General features: G+C 50.7%; 2 protein-coding genes and 2 long non-coding RNA genes across 5 annotated transcripts in view; 3 read left to right on the top strand and 1 right to left on the bottom strand.

Annotated features, from left to right (window-relative positions):
• The window catches only part of PSMC4 (proteasome 26S subunit, ATPase 4), a 68704-nt gene extending 64122 nt beyond the window's left edge, over window positions 1-4582 (top strand). Inside the window, exons 5-7 of the mRNA XM_056510349.1 lie at window positions 149-317; window positions 2623-2678; window positions 4335-4582. Of these exons, the coding sequence (XP_056366324.1) occupies window positions 149-317; window positions 2623-2678; window positions 4335-4448 (339 nt within the window). The 3' untranslated portion in view covers window positions 4449-4582. The remainder of the gene's footprint in view (window positions 1-148; window positions 318-2622; window positions 2679-4334) is intronic.
• Window positions 2998-4064, top strand: LOC130263012 (uncharacterized). Its single transcript, XR_008842268.1, has 5 exons — window positions 2998-3196; window positions 3331-3391; window positions 3516-3546; window positions 3921-3980; window positions 4011-4064. It is a non-coding gene; the product is annotated as an uncharacterized LOC130263012 (long non-coding RNA).
• Window positions 4583-5530: 948 nt separating the features above from the next.
• Window positions 5531-22896, top strand: SCN1B (sodium voltage-gated channel beta subunit 1). Of its 2 annotated transcripts, XM_056510351.1 has the most exons (6): window positions 5532-6164; window positions 9381-9547; window positions 14519-14759; window positions 20680-20815; window positions 22626-22740; window positions 22848-22896. In XM_056510351.1, the coding sequence occupies exons 1-5, from the start codon at window positions 6131-6133 to the stop codon at window positions 22690-22692; spliced, it is 645 nt and encodes a 214-aa protein (XP_056366326.1). In that variant the 5' UTR covers window positions 5532-6130; the 3' UTR covers window positions 22693-22740; window positions 22848-22896. The 2 variants fall into 2 exon arrangements, with proteins under 2 accessions (XP_056366325.1, XP_056366326.1); XM_056510350.1 differs by lacking the exon at window positions 22848-22896 and having other exon boundaries at window positions 5531-6164; window positions 22626-22730.
• On the bottom strand, window positions 22622-23343 carry LOC130262959 (uncharacterized). Its single transcript, XR_008842199.1, has 4 exons — window positions 23290-23343; window positions 23164-23248; window positions 22725-22959; window positions 22622-22694 (listed from the first exon to the last, which is right to left on the bottom strand). It is a non-coding gene; the product is annotated as an uncharacterized LOC130262959 (long non-coding RNA).
• Between the last annotated feature and the right edge of the window lie 3136 nt (window positions 23344-26479).

Below are 26479 nucleotides of genomic sequence, written 5' to 3'. Positions count from 1 at the left end.
ACTGGGCACACCTGGGCACACCTGGATCAGCAATTCCCAGGGTTTTATCAGAGTTTTATGGCTCTGGGGTGTCTCACCTGTGCCCAGGTGTGCCCCTGACCCCTCACCTGTGCCCAGGTGTGTCTCTAACCCCCTCACCTGTGCCCAGGTGATCATGGCCACCAACCGCGCCGACACGCTGGACCCGGCGCTGCTCCGGCCCGGCCGCCTGGACCGCAAGATCGAGTTCCCGCTGCCCGACCGGCGCCAGAAGCGCCTCATCTTCTCCACCATCACCGGCAAGATGAACCTGAGCGAGGAGGTGGACCTGGAGGATTGTATCCGCACCTGGGCGCACCTGGGGGGAGCAGGGACACACCTGGGCTCACCTGGGGAGGGATAGAACACACCTGGAGGGGATAGAACACACCTGGAGGATTGTATCCGCACCTGGGCGCACCTGGGGGCACCTGGGAGGGAATGGGGCACACCTGGAGGATTGTATCCGCACCTGGGGGGGATAGAACTCACCTGGGGAGGGTTGGGACACACCTGGAGGATTGTATCCGCACCTGGGGGGGATAGAACACACCTGGGGGGGATAGGAACACACCTGGAGGATTGTATCCGCACCTGGGGGGGATAGAACTCACCTGGGGAGGGTTGGGACACACCTGGAGGATTGTATCCGCACCTGGGGGGGATAGAACACACCTGGGGGGGATAGGAACACACCTGGAGGATTGTATCCGCACCTGGGCGCACCTGGGGGGATAGAACACACCTGGGGGGGATAGAACACACCTGGAGGATTGTATCCGCACCTGGGGGGGATAGAACACACCTGGGGGCACCTGGGGAGGGTTGGGACACACCTGGAGGATTGTATCCGCACCTGGGCACACCTGGGGGCACCTGGGCACACCTGGGACACACCTGGGGAGGTATAGAATACACCTGCGAGGGAATGGGGCACACCTGGAGGATTGTATCCGCACCTGGGCGGGATAGAACACACCTGGGGGCACCTGGGGGGGATATAACACACCTGGAGGATTGTATCCGCACCTGGGCGCACCTGGGCTCACCTGGGGGGGATTGGGACACACCTGGAGGATTGTATCCGCACCTGGGCGGGATAGAACACACCTGGGCGCACCTGGGGGGGATAGAACTCACCTGGGGGGGATAGGAACACACCTGGCGGATTGTATCCGCACCTGGGGGGAGCAGGGCACACCTGGGGGGGATAGAACACACCTGGGCACACCTGGGGGGGATATAACACACCTGGAGGATTGTATCCGCACCTGGGGGGAGCAGGGGGGGATAGAACACACCTGGGGGGGATTGGGACACACCTGGGGGCACCTGGGGAGGGTTGGGATACACCTGGAGGATTGTATCCGCACCTGGGGGGAGCAGGGCACACCTGGGGGGCATTGGGACACACCTGAGGGGGATAGAACACACCTGGGCACACCTGGGGAGGGTTGGGACACACCTGGAGGATTGTATCCGCACCTGGGGGGGATAGAACACACCTGGGGGGGATAGGAACACACCTGGAGGATTGTATCCGCACCTGGGCGCACCTGGGGGGAGCAGGGCACACCTGGGGGGGATAGAACACACCTGGAGGATTGTATCCGCACCTGGGGGGGATAGAACTCACCTGGGCACACCTGGGGGGGCATAGAACACACCTGGGGAGGGTTGGGACACACCTGGAGGATTGTATCCGCACCTGGGGGGAGCAGGGCACACCTGGGGGCACCTGGGCACACCTGGGACACACCTGGGGAGGTATAGAATACACCTGCGAGGGAATGGGGCACACCTGGAGGATTGTATCCGCACCTGGGCGGGATAGAACACACCTGGGGGCACCTGGGGGGGATATAACACACCTGGAGGATTGTATCCGCACCTGGGCGCACCTGGGCTCACCTGGGGGGGATTGGGACACACCTGGAGGATTGTATCCGCACCTGGGCGGGATAGAACACACCTGGGCACACCTGGGGAGGGATAGAACACACCTGGAGGATTGTATCCCACACCTGGGCGCACCTGGGCACACCTGGGAGGGAATGGGGCACACCTGGGGGGGATAGAACACACCTGGGGGGGATAGGGACACACCTGGGGGGATATAACACACCTGGAGGATTGTATCCACACCTGGGGGGAACAGGGCACACCTGGGCACACCTGGGGGGGATAGAACACACCTGGAGGATTGTATCCGCACCTGGGGGGAGCAGGGGGGGATAGAACACACCTGGGGAGGGTTGGGACATACCTGGGGGCACCTGGGGAGGGATAGAACACACCTGGAGGATTGTATCCGCACCTGGGGGGAGCAGGGGGGGATAGAACACACCTGGGGAGGGTTGGGACATACCTGGGGGCACCTGGGGAGGGATAGAACACACCTGGGGAGGGTTGGGACATACCTGGGGGCACCTGGGGAGGGATAGAACACACCTGGAGGATTGTATCCTGCACCTGGGTGCACCTGGGGGCACCTGGGGGGGATTGGGACACACCTGGGGGGGATTGGGACACACCTGGGCACACCTGGATGTGCCAGGGACACACCTGGGCACACCTGTGCGGTTTCCTTGACCCCTGGCCCAGACGTGGCGCGGCCGGACAAGATCTCGGGGGCCGACATCAACTCCATCTGCCAGGAGGTGAGAGCACCTGGGGCAGGTGTGGGGCTCACCTGGGGCAGGTGTGGGGCTCACCTGGGCACACCTGGGCACACCTGGGGCAGGTGTGGGGCTCACCTGGGCTCACCTGGGCTCACCTGGGGCAGGTGTGGGGCTCACCTGGGCACACCTGGGCTCACCTGGGGCAGGTGTGGGGCTCACCTGGACACACCTGGGGCAGGTGTGGGGCTCACCTGGGCTCACCTGGACACACCTGGGGCAGGTGTGGGGCTCACCTGGGCTCACCTGGACACACCTGGGCTCACCTGGGGCAGGTGTGGGGTTCACCTGGGCTCACCTGGGACAGGTGACACCTGAGATACCTGGCTCAGGTGATAGGACACACCTGGCACAGGTGACAGCAGAGGTGACACAGGTGACGTCACTGGGAGCACAGGTGAGCTGTGCCCGTGGCCTGGGGGGGGCACAGGTGACACAGGTGTGGCTGTAGGTGACACAGGTGACACAGGTGTGGCTGTAGCTCAGTGCAGGTGACACAGGTGGCACAGGTGTGGCTGTAGCTCTGTGTAGGTGGCACAGGTGACCCTGGGGATGGCACAGGTGACACTCAGGTGTGTCCCCAGGGCGGGATGCTGGCCGTCAGGGAGAACAGGTGTTGGCACAGGTGACACAGGTGTGGTTGTAGGTGACACAGGTGACACAGGTGTGGCTGTAGCTCAGTGTAGATCACACAGGTGACCCTGGGGGTGGCACAGGTGACCCTGGGGATGGCACAGGTGACTCAGGTGACACAGGTGACACTCAGGTGTGTCCCCAGGGCGGGATGCTGGCCGTCAGGGAGAACAGGTGTTGGCACAGGTGACACAGGTGTGGCTGTAGCTCTGTGTAGGTGGCACAGGTGGCACAGGTGACACTCAGGTGTGTCCCCAGGGCGGGATGCTGGCCGTCAGGGAGAACAGGTACATCGTGCTGGCACAGGTGACACAGGTGTGGCTGTAGGTGACACAGGTGTGGCTGTAGGTGACACAGGTGTGGCTGTAGGTGACACAGGGGTGGCTGTAGGTGGCACAGGTGACCCTGGGGATGGCACAGGTGACACAGGTGTGGCTGTATCTCAGTGTAGATCACACAGGTGACCCTGGGGGTGACACAGGTGACACAGGTGGCACAGGTGACCCTGGGGATGGCACAGGTGACACTCAGGTGTGTCCCCAGGGAGGCATGCTGGCCGTCAGGGAGAACAGGTACATCGTGCTGGCACAGGTGACACAGGTGTGGCTGTAGGTGACACAGGTGACCCTGGGGGTGGCACAGGTGACACAGGTGACGCTGGGGATGGCACAGGTGACACAGGTGACACTCAGGTGTGTCCCCAGGGCGGCATGCTGGCCGTCAGGGAGAACAGGTGTTGGCACAGGTGACACAGGTGTGGCTGTAGCTCAGTGCAGGTGACACAGGTGACCCTGGGGATGGCACAGGTGACCCTGGGGATGGCACAGGTGACACTCAGGTGTGTCCCCAGGGCGGCATGCTGGCCGTCAGGGAGAACAGGTGTTGGCACAGGTGACACAGGTGTGGCTGTAGCTCAGTGTAGATCACACAGGTGACCCTGGGGGTGACACAGGTGACCCTGTAGGTGACACAGGTGACACAGGTGACACTCAGGTGTGTCCCCAGGGCGGCATGCTGGCCGTCAGGGAGAACAGGTACATCGTGCTGGCCAAGGATTTCGAGAAGGCGTACAAAACCGTCATCAAGAAGGACGAGCAGGAGCACGAGTTCTACAAGTGACACCTGGGGGACACCTGGGGACACCTGGGCACACCTGGGGGACACCTGGGCACACCTGGGGGACACCTGGGGACACCAGCAGGAGCTGGGGACAGCCCTGGGGACGTTCAAATAAAGCTGAGACCGAACCGAGAGCGCTGGAGATTTTCTGGGGACACTCTGGGGACACCAGGAGGGACTTGGGGACACTTTGGGGACACTTTGGGGACACTGGGATGGCCTTGGGACACTGGGAGGGACTTGGGGACATCCTTGGGGACACTCTGGGGACAATTTGGGGACACTGGGATGGATTTGGGGACATCCCTGAGGACGCTTTGGGGACACCAGGAGGGACTTGCGGACACTGGGATGGATTTGGGGACACTTTGGGGACACTGGGATGGCCTTGGGACACTGGGAGGGACTTGGGGACATCCTTGGGGACACTTTGGGGACACTGGGATGGAGTTGGGGACACCAGGAGGGACTTGGGGACACTGGGGTGGACTTGGGGACACTGGAGTGGCCCTGGGGACACCAGGAGGGACTTGGGGACATGGGGACACTCTTGGGGACACTGGGATGGATTTGGGGACACTCTGGGGACACTCTGGGGACACCACTGGGGACATGGGGACACAGTTGGGGACACTGGGATGGACACTGGGACAATGTGGGGGACACTGCTGGGAATTTGGGGACACCAGGAGGGACTTGGGGACACTTTGGGGACATTGGGAGGGACTTGGGGACAGGGGGACACCCCTGGGGACACCGGGATGACCTTGGGGACATCACTGGGGACATGGGGACACCCTTGGGGACCCTCCTGGGAATTTGGGGACACCAAGAAGGACTTGGGGACATCCTGGGGGACAGCGGGATGGACGCAGGGACAGATTTGGGGACACGGGGACACCGCTGGGGACACCGGGAGGGACTTGGGGACACTTTGGGGACACCCGGACGCTTTTTGAGGCCACCACGACACAGCGACACGTCGGCGACACCTCGGGGACATCGCGACCTTTTTGGGGGACACGGAGAGGGGCGGGTTTTCCATATTTGGCTAAGCCACGCCCACCCCGTGACGTCACCAGCGTGTCCCGCCCCCCCCTCGGGCGCCGCAGTGCGCCGGGAGCGAGCGGCGCCGAAAAGAGCCGGAAAGAGCCGAAGCGGAGCCGAAAAGAGCCGAAGAGCGGGGACGGAGCGGAGCCGAGAGGAGCCGAAGCGGAACCGGAGCGGGACCGGAGCGGAACCGGAGCGGGACCGGAGCGGACCCTGAGGAGGGTCCGGCCATGCCCTGAGGCGGCTCCTCAGGGCTCGTCCTCCTCCTCCTCCTCCTCCTCCTGCCGCGGGGGAGGGGCCCATGGGCCGGGCAGGGGGCTGAGGGGCGGCCGGAACCGCTGAACTGGGCCGAACTGGGCCGGACTGGGCTGAACTGGGCCGGAAAAATCAGAACCGCGGCCGGAAAGAGCCGAAGAAACGAAGGAAGGAGGGAGCGGGACGGAAAGAGCCGAGCCGGGCCGGAAAGAGCCGAAGCGGAGCGGAAATAGCGGAACCGGGCCGGAAATAGCGGGAAGGAGTTCGGGGAGGGGCGGAAAGAGCCGAAGGTGTCCGGAAGTTACCGAAGGTGTCCGGAAGGTGCCGAAGGTGTCCGGAAAGTGCCGAAGGTGTCCGGAAAGTGCCGAAGTGCCGCCATGTTGCTGCCGCTGCTCCTCGGGCTCCTCGAGGGTGAGTTCGGGACCCCCCGAATGTCACCGGAAAGTCCCGAATGTCCCCAAAATGTCCCCAGGTGTCACCTGGGACCCCAAAAAATGCCCAAAAATGTCACCTGGGACCCCCAAAATGTCACCTGGGAACCCAAAATTGTCCAAAAATGTCACTTGGGACCCCAAAAATGTCCCCAGGTGTCACCTGGGACCCCAAAAAATGCCCAAAAATGTCCCTGGGACCCCCAAAATGTCACCTGGGAACCCAAAATTGTCCAAAAATGTCACTTGGGACCCCAAAAATGTCCCCAAGATGTCACCTGGGACCCCAAAAATTGTGTCGTGGGACCCCAAAAATGTCCCCAAAATGTCACCTGGGACCCAAAATTGTCCCCAAGTGTCACATGGGAACCCAAAAATGCCCAAAAATGTCCCTGGGACCCCAAAAATGTCACCTGGGAACCCCTAAATGTCACCTTGGAATCCCAAAATTGTCCAAAATTTTCACCTGGGACCCCAAATTGTCCCCAGAATGTCCCTGGGACCCCAAAAAATGTCCGAAAATGTCACGTGGGACCCCGAAAATGTCACGTGGGACCCCAAAATCTCCCAATTGGCCAATTTTGGGCCAATTTTTGGGTCAATTTTGGGATTTTTTTGGGAATTTTGGGATTTTTTGGGGAGGCAATTTTGGGATTTTTTCAGAAATTTTGGGATTTTTTTTTTGGGAAATGTTGGGATTTTTTGGGATTTTTTGGGGAATTTTGGGATTTTTTTGGAATTTTTGGCAATTTTTTGGGGAATTTTGGGATTTTTTGGGAATTTTGGGATTTTTGTGGGAATTTTGGGATTTTTTTATGGGGTTAATTTTGGGATTTTTTGGAAACTTTTGAGATTTTTTGTGGAATTTTGGGATTTTTTGCGGATTTTTTTGGGAATTTTGGCTTTTTTTTTGGATTTTTGGGATTTTTTGGGGGAATTTTGGTGGATTTTTTTTTGGGAATTTTGGCATTTTTTTGGGGAATTTTGGGATTTTTGGGGGGCTGGATTTTGATTATTTTTGGAGCAAATTTTGATAATTTCTGGGCCTAATTTTGGCCAAATTTTTTAGGAATTTTTCTGGAATTTTGGGAATTTTGGGACTTCTTGTTCCTCTCTTCCCCCTCCCCAATTTTGGGATCCTGAGGGTGAATTTTGGCTCCAATTTGGGTGGAATTTAATAATTTTAGGGCAAATTTTTACCCAAATTTTGCTCAAATCTCAACAGAATTTTTCTGGAATTTCGGGATTTTTTGGGAAAATTTGGGAATTTTGGGAATTCTGGTTCCTCTTCTCCCCCTCCTTAAATTTGGGATCCTGAGGGTGAATTTTGGCTCCAATTTGGGTCAATTTTAATAAATTCAGGACGGATTTTTACCATTTTTTACCCAAATCCCAACAGAATTTCACAGCATTTTTTTTGGAATTTTTGGGAAAATTCGGGAATTTTGGGAATTTTGGGAATCCTGACCCCACTTTTCCCTCTCTCCATTTTTGAGGAGAATTTCGGTTTTATTTTCATTCCATTTTGGGTGGAATTTAATAATTTTAGGGCCAATTTTTGCCCAAATTTCGCTCAAATCTCAACAGAATTTTTCTGTAATTTCGGGATTTTTTGGGAAAATTTCGGGAATTTTGTGGATTTTGGGAATCCTGACCCCACTTTTCCCTCTCCCCATTTTTGGGGAGAAATTTGGGTTTATTTTAATTCCATTTTGGGCAGAATTTAATAATTTCAATCGGATTTTTTTGCCGTTTTTCACCCAAATCCCAACGGAATTCCGCGGGGTTTTTTTTGGGAATTTCGGTAAAATTTGGGGAATTTTGGGAATTTTGGGAATCCTGACCCTCCTTTTATCCTGCCCCATTTTTGGGAAGAAATTTGGGTTTATTTTAATTCCATTTTGGGCAGAATTTAATAATTTCAATCGGATTTTTTTGCCGTTTTTCACCCGAATCCCAACGGAATTCCGCGGGGTTTTTTTTGGGAATTTCGGTAAAATTTTGGGAATTTTGGGAATTCTGACCCTCCTTTTATCCTGCCCCATTTTTGGGGAGAAATTTGGGTTTATTTTGGCTCCAATTTGGGTCGATTTTAACAATTTCAAGTCGGATTTTTACCATTTTTTACCCAAATCCCAACAGAATTTCACAGCATTTTTTTTGGAATTTTTGGGAAAATTCGGGAATTTTGGGAATTTTGGGAATCCTGACCCCACTTTTCCCTCTCCCCAATTTTGGGAAGAAATTTGGGTTTATTTTGGCTCCAATTTGGGTCGATTTTAACAATTTCAGTGCCAATTTTTACCATTTTTTCACCCGAATCCCAACGGAATTCCGCGGGGTTTTTTTTGGGAATTTCGGTAAAATTTCGGGAATTTTGGGAATTTTGGGAATTTTGGGAATCCTGACCCTCCTTTTATCCCTCCCCATTTTTGGGATCCTGGATGAGAAATTTGGGTTTATTTTGGCTCTAATTTGGGTCGATTTTAACAATTTCAAGTCGGATTTTTTGCCGTTTTTCACCCAAATCCCAACGGAATTTGGCGGGGGTTTTTTTTGGGAATTTCGGGAAAATTTGGGGAATTTTGGGAATTTTGGGAATCCTGACCCCACTTTTCCCTCTCCCCAATTTTGGGAAGAAATTTGGGTTTATTTTGGCTCCAATTTGGGTCGATTTTAACAGTTTCAAGTCGGATTTTTTGCCGTTTTTCACCCAAATCCCAACGGAATTTGGCGGGGTTTTTTTGGGAATTTCGGTAAAATTCGGGGAATTTTGGGAATTTTGGGAATTTTGACCCTCCTTTTATCCTGCCCCATTTTTGGGGAGAAATTTGGGTTTATTTTGGCTCCAATTTGGGTCGATTTTAACAATTTCAAGTCGGATTTTTACCATTTTTTTCCCCGAATCCCAACGGAATTTCGCGGGGTTTTTTTTGGGAATTTCGGTAAAACTCGGGGAATTTTGGGAATTTTGGGAATTCTGACCCTCCTTTTATCCTGCCCCATTTTTGGGAAGAAATTTGGGCTTATTTTGGCTCCAATTTGGGTCGATTTTAACAATTTCAGAGCCAATTTTTACCATTTTTTCCCCAAATCCCAACGGAATTTCGCGGGGTTTTTTTTTGGGAATTTCGGTAAAATTTGGGAATTTTGGGAATTTCGGGAATCCTGACCCCTCCCCCTCCCCTCCCCGCAGTTTCGGGGGCCCTGGGGGGCTGCGTGGAGGTGGCCTCGGGCACCGAGGCCGTGCTGGGGGCGCCGTTCCGGCTGCTCTGCATCGCCTGCAAGCGGCGCAGCGAGACCCCGGCCGAGGCCGAGAGCGAGTGGTTCTTCCGGCCTGAGGGGGCCCCCCACTTCCAGAAGGTGACTGGGGTTACTGGTTTATACTGGGAGGGACTGGGAGGGGTTTGGGAGGGACTAGGAGGGACTGGGAGTTACTGGGAGTTACTGGGAGTTACTGGGAGTTACTGGGAGTTACTGGGAGGACGCTGCAATTCCCAAATCTGCCACCAGAGGGAGCTGGAGAGACACTGGGAGGTCAATGAGGAGAACTGGGATGGACTGGGAGGGGTTTTGAGGTTACTGGTTTATACTGGGAAGGACTGGGAGGGGTTTGAGGGGGACTGGAGGTTACTGGGAGTTACTGGTTTATACTGGGAGGGACTGGTGAGACCCCGGCCGAGGCCGAGAGCGAGTGGTTCTTCCGCCCTGAGGGGGCCCCCCACTTCCAGAAGGTGACTGGGAGGGACTGGTTTATACTGGTTTATACTGGGAGGGGTTTCAGGGGGACTGGGAGGGACTGGGAGTTACTGGGAGTTACTGGGAGGACGCTGCGGTTCCCAAATCTGCCACCAGAGGGAGCTGGAGAGACACTGGGAGGTCAATGAGGGGACTGGGAGGGGATTGGGGGTTATTGGTTTATACTGGGAGGGACTGGGAGGGGTTTGAGGGGGACTGGGAGTTACTGGTTTATACTGGGAGAGACTGGGATGGACTGGGAGTTACTGGGAGTTACTGGGAGAATGCTGCAATTCCCAAATCTGCCACCAGAGGGAGCTGGAGAGACACTGGGAGGTCAATGAGGAGAACTGGGATGGACTGGGAGGGGTTTTGAGGTTACTGGTTTATACTGGGAGGGACTGGGAGGGGTTTGAAGAGGACTGGGAGTTACTGGGAGGGACTGGGAGGGAACTGGGAGGGATTGGTGAGACCCCGGCCGAGGCCGAGAGCGAGTGGTTCTTCCGCCCTGAGGGGGCTCCCCACTTCCAGAAGGTGACTGGGATTACTGGTTTATACTGGTTTATACTGGGAGGGGTTTCAGGGGGACTGGGAGTTACTGGGAGGGACTGGGAGTTACTGGGAGGACGCTGCGGTTCCCAAATCTGCCACCAGAGGGAGCTGGGGGGACAGTGAGAGGTTAATGAGGGGAACTGGGAGGGGATTGGAGGTTATTGGTTTATACTGGGAGGGACTGGGAGGGGTTTGAGGGGGACTGGGAGTTACTGGTTTATACTGGGTGGACTGGGAGTTACTGGGAGTTACTGGGAGTACTGGGAGTTACTGGGAGGACGCTGCAATTCCCAAATCTGACACCAGAGGGAGCTGGAGAGACACTGGGAGGTCATTGAGGGGAACTGGGATGGACTGGGATGGGTTTTGAGGTTACTGGTTTTTACTGGGATGGACTGGGAGGGGTTTGAGGGGGACTGGGAGGGACTGGGGGGCAATTGGGGGTTACTGGTTTATACTGGGAGGGACTGGCGAGACCCCGGCCGAGGCCGAGAGCGAGTGGTTCTTCCGGCCTGAGGGGGCCCCCCACTTCCAGAAGGTGACTGGGATTACTGGTTTATACTGGGAGGGGTTTGAGGGGGACTGGGAGTTACTGGGAGGGACTGGGAGTTACTGGGAGTTACTGGGAGGACGCTGCGGTTCCCAAATCTGCCACCAGAGGGAGCTGGAGAGAGACTGGGAGGTCAATGAGGGGAACTGGGATGGACTGGGAGGGGTTTTGGGGTTACTGGTTTATACTGGGAGGGACTGGGAGGGGTTTGAGGGGGACTGGGATGGACTGGGGGGCAATTGGGGGTTACTGGTTTATACTGGGAGGGACTGGTGAGACCCCGGCCGAGGCCGAGAGCGAGTGGTTCTTCCGGCCTGAGGGGGCTCCACACTTCCAGAAGGTGACTGGGATTACTGGTTTATACTGGTTTATACTGGGAGGGGTTTCAGGGGGACCGGGAGTTACTGGGAGTTACTGGGAGTTACTGGGAGTTACTGGGAGGACGCTGCGGTTTCCAAATCTGACACCAGAGGGAGCTGGAGAGAGACTGGGAGGTCAATGAGGGGAACTGGGATGGACTGGGAGGAGACTGGGATGGACTGGGATATACTGGGAGGGGATTGGGGTTCACTGGTTTATACTGGGAGGGACTGGGAGGGGTTTGAGGGGGACTGGGAGTTACTGGGAGTTACTGGGAGGGACTGGGAGGGACTGGTGAGACCCCGGCCGAGGCCGAGAGCGAGTGGTTCTTCCGCCCTGAGGGGGCCCCCCACTTCCAGAAGGTGACTGGGATTACTGGTTTATACTGGGAGGGACTGGTTTATACTGGGAGGGGTTTCAGGGGGACTGGGAGTTACTGGGAGTTACTGGGAGGACGCTGCGGTTCCCAAATCTGCCACCAGAGGGAGCTGGAGAGACACCGGGAGGTCAATGAGGGGAACTGGGATGGACTGGGAGGGGTTTTGGGGTTACTGGTTTATACTGGGATGGACTGGGAGGGGTTTGAGGGGGACTGGGAGTTACTGGGAGTTACTGGGAGGGACTGGGAGGGATTGGTGAGACCCCGGCCGAGGCCGAGAGCGAGTGGTTCTTCCGGCCTGAGGGGGCCCCCCACTTCCAGAAGGTGACTGGGGTTACTGGTTTATACTGGTTTATACTGGGAGGAGATTGGGAGGGACTGGGAGTTACTGGGAGTTACTGGGAGTTACTGGGAGTTACTGGGAGGACGCTGCGGTTCCCCAATTTGCCACCAGAGGGAGCTGGAGAGACACTGGGAGGTCATTGAGGGGAACTGGGATGGACTGGGAGAGACTGGGATGGACTGGTTTATACTGGGATGGACTGGGAGGGGTTTGAGGGGGACTGGGAGGGACTGGGAGGGGTTTGAGGGGGACTGGGAGTTACTGGGAGTTACTGGGAGTTACTGGGAGGATGCTGCAATTCCCAAATCTGCCACCAGGGAGAGCTGGGGGGACAGTGAGAGGTCAATGAGGGTGACTGGGATGGACTGGGATGGGTTTTGGGGTTACTGGTTTATACTGGGATGGACTGGGAGGGGTTTGAGGGGGACTGGGAGGGACTGGGAGGGGTTTGAAGAGGACTGGGAGTTATTGGGAGGGACTGGGAGGGATTGGTGAGACCCCGGCCGAGGCCGAGAGCGAGTGGTTCTTCCGGCCTGAGGGGGCCCCCCACTTCCAGAAGGTGACTGGGATTACTGGTTTATACTGGGAGGGACTGGGAGGGGTTAGAGGGGGACTGGGAGTTACTGGGAGTTACTGGGAGTTACTGGGAGTTACTGGGAGGACGCTGCGGTTCCCAAATCTGCCACCAGAGGGAGCTGGGGGGACAGTGAGAGGTTAATGAGGGGAACTGGGAGGGGATTGGGGGTTACTGGTTTATACTGGGAAGGACTGGGAGGGGTTTGAGGGGGACTGGGAGTTACTGGTTTATACTGGGAGAGACTGGGATGGACTGGGAGTTACAAGGAGTTACTGGGAGGGACTGGGAGGGACTGGTGAGACCCCGGCCGAGGCTGAGAGCGAGTGGTTCTTCCGCCCTGAGGGGGCCCCCCACTTCCAGAAGGTGACTGGGATTACTGGTTTATACTGGGAGGGACTGGGAGGAGATTGGGAGGGACTGGGAGGGACTGGGAGGCGATTGGGGGTTACTGGTTTATACTGGGAGGGATTGGTGAGACCCCGGCCGAGGCTGAGAGCGAGTGGTTCTTCCGGCCTGAGGGGGCTCCCCACTTCCAGAAGGTGACTGGGATTACTGGTTTATACTGGTTTATACTGGGAGGGGTTTCAGGGGGACTGGGAGTTACTGGGAGTTACTGGGAGTTACTGGGAAGATGCTGCGGTTCCCAAATCTGCCACCAGAGGGAGCTGGAGAGACACTGGGAGGTCAATGAGGGGACTGGGAGGGGATTGGGGGTTACTGGTTTATACTGGGAGGGACTGGGAGGGGTATGAGGGGGACTGGGAGGGACTGGGAGGGGTTTCAGGGCGACTGGGAGTTACTGGGAGTTACTGGGAGTTACTGGGAGGACGCTGCAATTCCCAAATCTGCCACCAGAGGGAGCTGGAGAGAGACTGGGAGGTCAATGAGGGGAACTGGGATGGACTGGGAGGGGATTAGGGGTTACTGGTTTATACTGGGAGGGACTGGGAGGGGATTGGGGTTACTGGTTTATACTGGGATGGACTGGGAGGGGTTTGAGGGGCACTGGGAGGGACTGGGGGGCGATTGGGGGTTACTGGTTTATACTGGGAGGGGCTGGTGAGACCCCGGCCGAGGCCGAGAGCGAGTGGTTCTTCCGCCCTGAGGGGGCCCCCCACTTCCAGAAGGTGACTGGGATTACTGGTTTATACTGGGAGGGACTGGGAGGGGTTTCAGGGGGACTGGGAGGGACTGGGAGGGACTGGGAGGGACTGGGAGTTACTGGGAGTTACTGGGAGTTACTGGGAGGACGCTGCGGTTCCCAAATCTGACACCAGAGGGAGCTGGAGAGAGACTGGGAGGTCAATGAGGGGAACTGGGATGGACTGGGAGGGACTGGGAGGGGTTTTGGGGTTACTGGTTTATACTGGGAGGGACTGGGAGCCACCCTAAGCACCACTTGGCCACCCACTGGTTCATACTGGTCCATACTGGTCCATACTGGGTTTTTACAGGTTTATATTGGTCCATACTGGTTCATACTGGTTTATACTGGTTTTCCCCCCAGATCCTGCACTACAGCCCCGAGGAGGGGCAGTGGGTGGCTCCTGACCTGTGCTGGTTCATACTGGTCCATACTGGTTTTTTACAGGTTTTTACAGGTCTATACTGGTCCATACTGGTTCATACTGGTTCATACTGGTTTATACTGGTTTTCCCCCCGCAGATCCTGCACTACAGCCCCGAGGAGGGGCAGTGGGTCGCCCCTGACCCGTACTGGTTCATACTGGTTCATACTGGTCCATACCGGGTTTTTACAGGTTTTTATGGGTTTTTACAGGTTTTTACAGGTTTATACTGGTTCATACTGGTTTATACTGGTTTTCCCCCAGCAGATCCTGCACTACAGCCCCGAGGAGGGGCAGTGGGTGGCCCCGGGCCCGTTCCTGGACGTGCTGGCCTGGAACGGCTCGCGGGGCACGCGGGACCTGCAGGACCTGTCGGTGTGGCTGGCGCACGTCGGCCGCGCCCACGCCGGGCACTACGTGTGCGGCCTGAGGAGGAACCTGACCTTCGAGGGGTACACCTACAGCCTGGCCAGGAACCAGAGCCTGCGGCTGGCCGTCGTGGAGAAGGGTACTGGGGGCACTGGGAGCGACTGGGAGGGACTGGGATAGACTGGGAGGGGATTGGGAGGGACTGGGAGGGACTGGGAGAGCAGCACAGCCTGGCCAGGAACCAGAGCCTGCGGCTGGCAGTCGTGGAGAAGGGTACTGGGATAAACTGGGAGGCAACTGGGAGGGACTGGGAGGGACTGGGATAGACTGGGATAAACTGGGATTGATTGGGAGGGACTGGGAGGGGATTGGGAGTGACTGGGAGGGACTGGGAGAGCAGCACAGCCTGGCCAGGAACCAGAGCCTGCGGCTGGCAGTCGTGGAGAAGGGTACTGGGATAAACTGGGATAAACTGGGAGGGACTGGGAGGGGATTGGGAGGGACTGGGAGTGACTGGGATGGACTGGGAGGGGATTGGGAGGGACTGGGATAGACTGGGATAAACTGGGAGGGACTGGGAGGGGATTGAGTTAGAATGAGAAGGACTGGGAATGACTGGGAGGGAAGTGAAGGGAATTGGGAGTGACTGGGAGGGACTGGGAGGGACTGGGAGGGACTGGGATGGGATTAGGAGGGACTGGGATGGACTGGGACAAACTGGGATGGACTGGGACGAACTGGGATGGACTGGGATGGGACTGGGATAGACTGGGATAAACTGGGAGGGACTGGGAGGGGATTGGGAGGGACGGGGATGGATTGGGATAGACTGGGATAAACTGGGAGGGACTGGGAGGAACTGGGAGTGGACTGGGATGGACTGGGAGGAACTGGGAGGAACTGGGACAGACTGGGACGAACTGGGATGGACTGGGACGAACTGGGATGGACTGGGACGGACTGGGACGGACTGGGATGAACTGGGATGAACTGGGACAGACTGGGACGGACTGGGATGGACTGGGACGGACTGGGATGGACTGGGACGAACTGGGACGGACTGGGATGAACTAGGGACAACTGGGATGGACTGGGATGGACTGGGACGGACTGGGATGGACTGGGACGAACTGGGACGGACTGGGACGGACTGGGACGGACTGGGATGGACTGGGATGGACTGGGATGGACTGGGATGGACTGGGACGGACTGGGACGGACTGGGAGGAACTGGGACGGACTGGGATGAACTGGGATGGACTGGGATGAACTGGGATGAACTGGGACGGACTGGGAGGAACTGGGACGGACTGGGATGAACTGGGATGGACTGGGATGGACTGGGATGAACTGGGATGAACTGGGAGGTGTTTCAGGTATTTTTTGGGATTTTTCCGGGTATTTCCCCCGTGATTTTTTCTGGGATTTTTTCATGGAATTTTTCTTGGAATTTTTTCCATCCCAGTCCCCCCCAGTCTCTCCCAGTTTACCCCAGTTCATCCCAGTTCATCCCAGTTCATCCCAGTTCCCCCTCCATTTTTATGGGAGGATTTTGTGGATTTTTGGGAAGATTTTGAGGATTTTTTGGGAGAATTTTGGGGATTTTTTGGGAAGATTTTGGTGTTTTTGGGGAAGATTTTGGGATTTTTTGGGGGAGAATTTTGGTGATTTTTGGGGAAGATTTTGGGTATATTTGGGAGAATTTTGGGGATTTTTTTTTTGGGAGGATTTTGTGGATTTTTGAGAAGAATTTTGGGATTTTTTGGGAGGATTTTGGGGATTTTTTGGGAAGATTTTGGCGTTTTTGGGGAAGATTTTTAGAGTTTTTTGTGGAGAATTTTGGGTTTTTTTGGGGGAGTATTTTGGGGATTTTTGGGGAATTTTTGGGGAGAATTTTGGGATTTTTTGGGGGAGAATTTTGGTGATTTTTGGGGAAGATTTTGGGTATGTTTTGGAGAATTTTGGGGATTTTTTGGGGAGGATTTTGGGTATTTTTGAGGAGAATTTTGGGATTTTTTGTGAGAGAATTTTGGTGATTTTTTTGGGAAGATTTTGGCTTTTTTGGGGAAGATTTTGGGAGTTTTTTGTGGAGAATTTTGGGTTTTTTTGGGGGAGTATTTTGGGGATTTTTGAGTATTTTGGGGAATTTTTTTGAGGATTATTTTGGGGATTTTTTGGAGGAGGATTTCTGGGATTTTTGTGGAGGATTTTGGGATTTTTTTGGGAGAATTTTGGGGATTTTTTGGAGGAGGATTTCTGGGATTTTTGTGGAGGATTTTGGGATTTTTTTGGGCTGGATTTGGGGATTTTTTTGAGGAGAATTTTGGGGATTTTTGGGGAGAATTTTGGGATTTTTTTGGGGAGAATTTTGGTGATTTTTGGGGAAGATTTTGGGTATATTTTGGAGAATTTTGTGGATTTTTGGGGAGGATTTTGTGGATTTTTGAGGAGAATTTTGGGATTTTTTGTGAGAGAATTTTGGTGATTTTTTTGGGAAGATTTTGGCGTTTTTTGGGAGTTTTTTTGTGGAGAATTTTGGGGTTTTTTTAGGGAGTATTTTAGGGATTTTTTTCGTATATTTGGGGAGAATTTGGGGGTTTTTTGGGGGAATTTTTTTGGGGGAGAATTTTGGTGATTTTTGGGCAGGATTTTGGGATTTTTTTAGGGAGTATTTGGGATTTTTTCGATGATTACTTTGGGGATTTTTGGGGAAAATTTTGGTGTTTTTTGGGCTGGATTTTGGGATTTTTGGGTTCTTTGGGGATTTTTGGGAATTTTTGGGGAGAATTTTGGGGAGTATTTTGGGGTTTTTTTTGGAGGATTATTTTGGGATTTTTTGGTGGAGGATTTTGGGGCTCAGGGGGATTTTTTTGGAGGATTATTTTTGGGGATTTTTGGGGATATTTTGACGATTATTTTGGGGATTTTTGGGGCTATTTTGAGGATTATTTTTGGGATTTTTTGGGTGGAGGATTTTGGGGCTTAGGGGGATTTTTTGGAGGATTATTTTTGGGATTTTGGGGATTTTTTAGGGATAATTTTGGGATTTTTTTTGAGGGTTATTTTGGGGATTTTGGGGAAATTTTGGGATTTTTTTGAGGATTATTTTGGGTATTTTTGGAGATTTTTGTGGATTTTTTTTTAAGGATTATTTTGGGGATTTTTGGGGATATTTTGAGGATTATTTTTGGGGATTTTTTGGGTGGAGGATTTTGGGGCTCAGGGGGATTTTTTTTGAGGATTATTTTTGGGATTTTTGGGGATTTTTTAGGCAGAATTTTGGGATTTTTTTTTGGAGGATTATTTTTGGGATTTTTGGGGATATTTTGGGGATTTTTTTGAGGATTATTTTGGGGATTTTTGGGGATTTTTTTTGAGGATTATTTTGGGGATATTTTGGGGATATTTTGGGGATTTTTTGGGTGGAGGATTTTGGGGCTCAGGGGGATTTTTTTTGAGGATTATTTTTGGGATTTTTGGGGATTTTTTAGGCAGAATTTTGGGATTTTTTGAAGGATTATTTTGGGGATTTTTTTTGGGAGGATTTTGGGGCTCAGGGGGACTTGGGGGATTTTTTGGAGGAGGATTTTGGAGATTTTTGGGGAGAATTTTGAGGATTATTTTGGGGATTTTTGGGGATTTTTAGGAAGATTTTGAGTATTTTGGGGGGACGATTTTTGGGATTTTTTAGGGAGTATTTCAGGATTTTTTTGAGGATTATTTTGGGGATTTTTGGGGATATTTTGAGGATTTTTTTGGGGATTTTTTTTGGGAGGATTTTGGGGCTCAGGGGGATTTTGGGGATTTTTTGGAGGAGGATTTTGAGGATTTTTAGGAAGATTTTGAGTATTTTGGTGGGACGATTTTGGGGATTTTTTTGAGAGGATTTGAGGGTTTTTTGGAGGAGGATTTTGAGGTCTTTAGGGGAGAATTTTGGGGATATTTTTGGGAGGATTTTGGGGATTTTTTGGGGAGGATTTTAGGGATTTTTTGGGAGGATTTTGGGAGTTTTTTATGGAGAATTTTGAGGTTTTTTAGGGAGGATTTAGGGGGATTTTTGGGAGGATTTCGGGGACTTTTTGAGGAGGATTTTGAGGATTTTTGAGGAGAATTTTGGGGATTTTTGAGGAGAATTTTGTGGATGTTTTGGACGATTTTGGGGATTTTTGGGGAGAATTTTTGAGGATTATTTTGGGGATTTTGGGGGATATTTTGAGGATTATTTTGGGGATTTTTGGGGATTTTTTGGGATTTTTTTTGAGGATTATTTTGGAGATTTTTGGGGATATTTTGGGGATTTTTTTGAGGATTATTTTGGGGATTTTTTTGAGGATTATTTTGGGGATTTTTGGAGATTTTTGGGGATTTTTTTTGAGGATTATTTTGGGGATTTTTGGGGATTTTTAGGAAGATTTTGAGTATTTTGGGGGGACGATTTTTGGGATTTTTTAGGGAGTATTTCAGGATTTTTTTGAGGATTATTTTGGGGATTTTTGGGGATATTTTGAGGATTTTTTTGGGGATTTTTTTTGGGAGGATTTTGGGGCTCAGGGGGATTTTGGGGATTTTTTGGAGGAGGATTTTCAGGATTTTTAGGAAGATTTTGAGTATTTTGGGGGGACGATTTTGGGGATTTTTTTGAGAGGATTTGATGGTTTTTTGGAGGAGGATTTTGAGGTCTTTAGGGGAGAATTTTGGGGATATTTTGGGGAGGATTTTGGGGATTTTTTGGGGAGGATTTTAGGGATTTTTTGGGAGGATTTTGGGAGTTTTTTGTGGAGAATTTTGGGGTTTTTTAGGGAGGATTTTGGGGGATTTTTGGGAGGATTTCGGGGACTTTTTGAGGAGGATTTTGGGGATTTTTGGGGAGAATTTTGGGGATTTTTGAGGAGAATTTTGTGGATGTTTTGGACGATTTTGGGGATTTGTGAGGAGAATTTTTGAGGATTATTTTGGGGATTTTTGGGGATATTTTGAGGATTATTTTGGGGATTTTTTGGGTGGAGGATTTTGGGGCTCAGGGGGATTTTTTTTGAGGATTATTTTTGGGATTTTCGGGGATTTTCGAGATTTTTTGGAGGATTATTTTGGGGATTTTTTTTGAGGATTATTTTGGGGATTTTTGGGATTTTTTTGAGGATTATTTTGGGGATTTTTTCGGAGGAGGATTTTGGGGCTCAGGGGGATTTTTTTGAGGATTATTTTTGGGATTTTGGGGCATTTTTTGGGGAGAATTTTGGGATTTTTTTTGGAGGATTATTTTGGGGATTTTGGGGATATTTTGAGGATTATTTTGGGGATTATTTTGGGTATTTTTGGAGATTTTTGGGGATTTTTTGGGAGAATTTTGGTGATTTTTGGGCAGGATTTTGGGATTTTTTTAGGGAGTATTTGGGATTTTTTCGAGGATTATTTTGGGGATTTTGGGGAAATTTTGGGGATTTTTTTGAGGATTATTTTGGGTATTTTTGGAGATTTTTGGGGATTTTTTTGAGGATTATTTTGGGGATTTTTGGGGATATTTTGAGGATTATTTTTGAGATTTTTTGGTGGAGGATTTTGGGGCTCAGGGGGATTTTTTGGAGGATTATTTTGGGGATTTTCGGGATTTTTTTTGAGGATTATTTTGGGGATTTTTGGGGATATTTTGAGGATTATTTTGGGGATTTTTTCGGAGGAGGATTTTGGGGCTCAGGGGGATTTTTTGGAGGATTATTTTGGGGATTTTTTGGAGGAGGATTTCTGGGATTTTTTTGGAGGATTTTGGGATTTTTTTGGGTGGATTTTGGGGATTTTTTGAGGAGAATTTTGGGGATTTTTGGGGAGAATTTTTGAGGATTATTTTGGGGATTTGATTTTTGGGATTTTTTTGAGGATTATTTTGGGGATTTTTGGGGATATTTGGAGGATTATTTTGGGGATTTTTGGGGATATTTTGACGATTATTTTGGGGATTTTCGGGATTTTTTGGAGGATTACTTTAGGGATTTTTTTCGGAGGATTATTTTGGGGCTCAGGGGGATTTTTTGGGACCCCTGCCTGCCCTCCCCTCCCCCCAGCCCGGCGGGACCTGGCCTCCATCGTCTCCGAGATCCTGATGTACGTGCTGATCGTGGTGCTGACGCTCTGGCTGGCGGCCGAGATGCTCTACTGCTACCGCAAGGTGGCGGCCGCGGCCCCGCCCCCCGACAGCGCGTGAGTGGGCGGGGCCTGGGGGGCGTGGTCAGAAAGGGGCGTGGCTCGATTTGGGGCTGAAAAAACAAAAAAAAATGGGTGAAAATCGGGTGAAATTTGGTCCAAAAATGGTAAAATTAGGGGAGAAAAAGGGTTTTAATGACCCGAGTGGGCGTGGTTTGGGGATTTGTGGGCGGGGCTTAAGTGGGTGTGGTCAGAAAAGGGGCGTGGCTCGATTTGGGGCCGAAAAAAACAAAAAAACTGGGTGAAAATTGGGTGAAATTTGGTCCAAAAATGGTAAAATTTGGGAAGAAAATTGGGGTTTGATGAGCCGAGTGGGCGTGGTTTGGGTTTTGTGGGCGGGGCTTAAGTGGGTGTGGTCAAAAAGGGGCGTGGCTCGATTTGGGACTGAAAAAAAACAAAAAATTGGGTGAAAATTGAGGAAAAAAATGGTGAAATTAGGGAAGAAATTTGGGGTTTGATGAGCTGAGTGGGCGTGGTTTGGGTTTGTGGGCGGGGCTTAAGTGGGTGTGGTCAGAAAGGGGCGTGGCTCGATTTGGGGCCGAAAAAACAAAAAAAACTGGGTGAAAATCGGGTGAAATTTGGTCAAAAAATGGCAGAATTGGGGTTTGATGAGCGGAGTGGGCGTGGTTTGGGTTTTGTGGGCGGGGCTTAAGTGGGTGTGGTCATAAAAGGGCGTGGCTCGATTTGGGGTGTGAAAAACAAAAAAATTTGGGTGAAAATCGGGTAAAAATCGGGGTTTTAATGACCCGAGTGGGCGTGGTTTGGGTTTTGTGGGCGTGGCTTAAGTGGGTGTGGTCAGAAAGGGGCGTGGCTCGATTTGGGACTGAAAAAAACCAAAAAAATTTTGGGTGAAAATTGTCCCAAAAAAATTGGGAACTTTAGAGATAAAAATGGGAATTTTTGAGGTTAAAAATTGGAATTTTGGGGATTAAAAATGGGAATTTTGGGGGTAAAAATGGGAATTTTGGGGGTTAAAATGGGAATTTTGGGGGTTAAAAATGGGAATTTTGGGGTTAAAATGGGAATTTTGGGGTTAAAAATGGGAATTTTGGGGTGAGAATGGGAATTTTGGGGGGGAAATGGGAAATTCGGGGTTGAAATCGTGGCAAAAATCGGGAATTTGGGGGAAAATTGGTGTAAAAACTCGGGATTTGGGGGCAAAAAATGTGGATTTTGGGGTAATTTGGGGGAAATTTGGGGCAAATTTTTGGGATTTTGGGTGGAATTTTGTGATTTTTGGGGAATTTTAGGGTGGAATTTTTTGGGTTTTTGGGTTGGAATTCTGGAGTTTTTGGGGCCAAATTTTTGGGATTTTGGGGGTGGAATTTTGGGATTTTTGGGGAATTTTAGGGTGGAATTTTTGGGATTTTTGGGGTTTTTGGGTTGGAATTCTGGAGTTTTTGGGGCCAAATTTTTGGGGTTTTGGGGGTGGAATTTTGGGATTTTTGGGGAATTTTAGGGTGGAATTTTCGTCATTTTGGGGTGGAATTTTTGGGTTTTTGGGGCGCAATTTTTGGGGTGGAATTTTTGGGATTTTGGGGCATTTTTGGGGTGGAATTTTTGGGATTTCAGGGTTTTGGGGGGTGGAATTTCGGAGGAATTTCTTGGGGTGAAATTTTTGAGGTTTGGGTCTTTTTGGGGTGGAATTTTCGGGTCATTTTTGGGCGGAATTTTCAGGATTTTGGGTGGGATTTTGGGGATTTTGGGGTGGAAATTTCGGGATTTTGGGGTTTTTGGGTTTTGGGGTGTCCAGGAGGATTTTGGGGCCCCTCCCTCACCCCAAATTTTTGCTCTTCCCCTCCCCCAGCTCGGAGTACCTGGCGATCACCTCGGAGAGCAAAGAGAACTGCGGGGGCGTGCAGGTGGCCGAGTGACCCTGAGTGACCCCTGAGTGACCCTGAGTGACCCTGAGTGACCCCTGAGTGACCCCTGAGTGACCCCTGAGTGACCCTGAGTGACCCTGAGTGACCCCTGAGTGACCCCTGAGTGACCCTGAGTGACCCCTGAGTGACCCAGAGTGACCCCAGAGTGACCCTGAGTGACCCCTGAGTGACCCCTGAGTGACCCCCGAGTGACCCTGAGTGACACTGAGTGACCCCTGAGTGACCCCTGAGTGACCCCTGAGTGACCCCTGAGTGACACTGAGTGACCCTGAGTGACCCTGAGTGACCCCTGAGTGACACTGAGTGACCCCTGAGTGACCCCAGAGTGACCCCTGAGTGACCCTGAGTGACCCCTGACCCCTGAGTGATCCTGAGTGACCCCTGAGTGACCCCTGAGTGACCCTGAGTGACCCCTGAGTGACCCTTAGTGACCCTCAGTGACCTTGAGTGACACTGAGTGACCCTGACTGACCCCGGAGTGACCCCTGAGTGACCCTGAGTGACCCCTGAGTGACCCCGAGTGACCCTGAGTGACCCCTGAGTGACACTGAGTGACCCCTGAGTGACCAATGAATGACCCTGAGCGACCCTGAGTGACCCTGAGTGACCTCTGAGTGACCCCTGAGAGACCCTGAGTGACCCCTGAGTGACCCTGAGTGACCCTGAGTGACCCTGAGTGACCCCTGAGTGACCCTGAGTGACCCTTGAGTGACCCTGAGTGACCCCTGAGTGACCCCGAGTGACCTTTGACCCCTCCCAGGCCCCCCCCCTGCAATAACCCCCCCCGGGGGGGACCCCCCCCACCCCTCCCCCACCCCTGCATGGCCCATCCCCCCAAATTTGGGGAAAAATCCCAAAAATTTGGGGAAAAAAAATCTCAAAATTTTGGGGGGAAAAGTCCCAAAAATTTTGGGAAAATTCTCAAGATTTGGGGAAAAAAAATCGCAAAATTTGAAAGAAACATAAATTTTTTGGAGGAAAAAAAATCCCAAAAATTTAATTTTTTTTTTTTGGGAAAAAGTCACAAAATTTGAAGGAAAAAATCTCAAAATTGAGGGAAAAATCCCCAAAAAAATGTTGGGGAAAAACTGACAAAATTTGGGGGAAAAAAATTCTCAAAAATTTTGAGGGAAAAAAAATCCCTGAAATTTGGGAGAAAATCCCAAAAATGTTGGTAAAAAAAATCTTGAAAATTTTGGGAAAAAAATTGCAAAGTTGAGGGAAAAAATTCCAAAATTGAGAAAAAAAAAAAGCCAAAAATCTGGATGAAAAAATTTCACAAAATTAATGGGAAAAAAAAAAAAAAAAAAAAAAATTTGGGAAAAATCATCTAAATTTGGAGGGAAAAAAAATCCAAAAATTGAAAAAAAAAATCTCAAAATTTGGGGAAAAAAAATCCCAAAAATGTGGTGGGAAAAATCACCAAGAATTTGGAGGAAAATCTTCAAAATTTGAAGGAAAAAATACAAAAAATTTAAGGAAAAATGTCCCAAAATTGAGGAAAAAAAATCTTAAAAATTTGGGGTTAAAATCCCAAAAATTTAAGGGAAAAAGTCACAAAATTTGGTAGAAAAAATCTCAAAATTTCAGGATGAAATTTCCCAGAATTTGGGGGAAAAAAATGCAAAATTTGGCACAAAATTCGACCAAAATTTAGGGAAATAAAATTGCAATAAAATTCTGAAATTGATATGAAAAATAAATAAATAAAATAAAATAAAATAAAATAAAATAAAATAAAATAAAAATAAAATAGAAATAAAATTCTGCACTAAAATTTTTTCTAAAATCTCCTAAAATTTTGGACAAAAATCCTCAAAATTTGGGACAAAAAAGCTCCAAAATTTTAGGTAAAAATATCCAAAATTTGGGACAGAAAACTTCAATTTTTTTCGAGGGAAAGCCCCAAATTGGGAACAAAAAAATACAAAAACTTTTGGGGAAAATCCTCAAAATTTATGGCAAAAAATCCAAATTTTTTTGAGGAGGAAAATCCTCAAAATTCAGGACAAAATCCACCAAAATTTCGGGAAAAAAAAATCCCAAAATTTTTCCTGAATCCCCAAAATTTGAGATTAAAAAAACCCCAAAAAATTTTTGGGTGAAAACTCCCAAAATTTGGGATCAAATCCCCCAAATTTGGGTCGGTGTGAGAGCGGGAGCGTATGCAAATGAGCCGTATGCAAATGAGCCGTATGCAAATGAGCCGTATGCAAATGAGCAATATGAAAACGAGGCTGGAGCACTTTATGTAAATGAGGAGTGATGACGTCATCGCTGCACCGCTGTTTTGTGCGTGACGTCATCGACACGCCCATATTTGGCGAGTGACGTCATCACTGGATTGCGCAATATGTAAATGAGGCGGGAGCGCTTTATGTAAATGAGGGAGGCGTGGTCATGCAAATGGGGTCGGTATGTAAATTAGGGTGATGATGTCATCACCACTCCGCCATTTTGTGAATGACGTCATAGCTTGATTGAACAATATGTAAATTAGGGGGAAACTTTATGTAAATGAGGGGGTGTGGTCATGCAAATGAGGGGACGATGACGTCATCAACACTCCGCCATTTCGTGAATGACGTCATCACGGGACTGAGCAATATGTAAATGATGTGGGAGCACTTTATGTAAATGAGGGAGGCGTGGCCATGCAAATGAGTAGCAATGATGTCATCGCAGTGCCGCCATGTTTGTGAATGACGTCATCACCGGATTTAGAGATATGTAAATGAGGGAGGCGTGGCCACGTGAATGAGGCCGGTATGCAAATGAGGGACAGTGATGTCATTGTCACATGGCCATTTTGGGAATGACGTCATTGCCACTCCACGATTTTCTGAATGACGTCATCACCAGATTGAGCAATATGTAAATGAGCCGGGAGCACTTTATGTAAATGAGGGGGGCGTGGAGATGCAAATGAGTTAGGTACGCAAATGTGTGGCAATGACGTCACCATTTTGCGAGTGACGTCATCACCACTCCGCCGTTTTGGGAGTGACGTCATTGCCCGACTGAGCAATATGTAAATGAGTCGGGAGCACTTTATGTAAATGAGGGGGCGTGGCCAGGCAAACGGGGCCTGTATGCAAATGAAGGACAGTGACGTAATCACCACTCCGCCATTTAGTGAATGACATCATCACCACGCCCACATTTTTGCGAATGACGTCACCGCCGGTATGCAAATGAGTTAATGAGTTGGTGAATATGTAAATGAGCTGTACATAGTCAAGCCTTACGCACTTCCCACTTAATTGCGATATGCAAATGAGGCGGGGGGGGGAGGGGAGGGGAGGGTGGGGGAGGGGCACGCCCACGAGCACCGTATGCAAATGAGCCCCGCCCACACACGCTGTATGCAAATGAGTGCCATAATTAGCGGGTTAATTAATTAAAGAAATGAATAAAGCGACATGCAAATGAACATGCAAATGAGCTCGGTTAATTTGGGGTCAATATGCAAATGAGGTTTATGCAAATGAGGATTTGTGGGCGGTTATGCAAATGAGGTTTATGCAAATGAGGTTGTGACGTCATTAACGGGGGTTGCAGCTCATCACAGAATTTTGGGGGGTTTGGGATGATGTCATTGGGTGGGCGGGGCTATGACGTCATCGGGGTGGGAAGGGGGATTTTGGGGCTCCCAAATTTTGGGATTTAGGGGCCGAATTTTGGGGCTGAATTCCCGAATTTTTGGGATCTAGAACCCGAATTTTGGGGCTCAGTTCCCAAATTTTGGGGATTCTGGGGCCAAATTTTGGGATTTAGG

The sequence above is a fragment of the Oenanthe melanoleuca genome, chromosome 25, assembly GCF_029582105.1.
Source record: "Oenanthe melanoleuca isolate GR-GAL-2019-014 chromosome 25, OMel1.0, whole genome shotgun sequence".
NCBI classification, from domain to species: Eukaryota; Metazoa; Chordata; class Aves; order Passeriformes; family Muscicapidae; genus Oenanthe; species Oenanthe melanoleuca.
The sequence above is the reverse complement of the archived record's forward strand: the minus strand, read 5'-3'. Positions and strand labels throughout refer to the sequence as shown.

What these genes read in the sequence shown, in the direction of transcription:
- SCN1B (XM_056510351.1), top strand. Translation starts at nt 6,131, where the DNA reads ATGTTGCTGCCGCTGCTCCTCGGGCTCCTCGAGG. An exon ending in GCTGGCCGTCGTGGAGAAGG is followed by an intron (nt 14,760 to 20,679) that starts GTACTGGGGGCA and finishes CCCTCCCCCCAG; the next exon opens with CCCGGCGGGACCTGGCCTCC. An exon ending in GCCCCGCCCCCCGACAGCGC is followed by an intron (nt 20,816 to 22,625) that starts GTGAGTGGGCGG and finishes CCCCTCCCCCAG; the next exon opens with CTCGGAGTACCTGGCGATCA.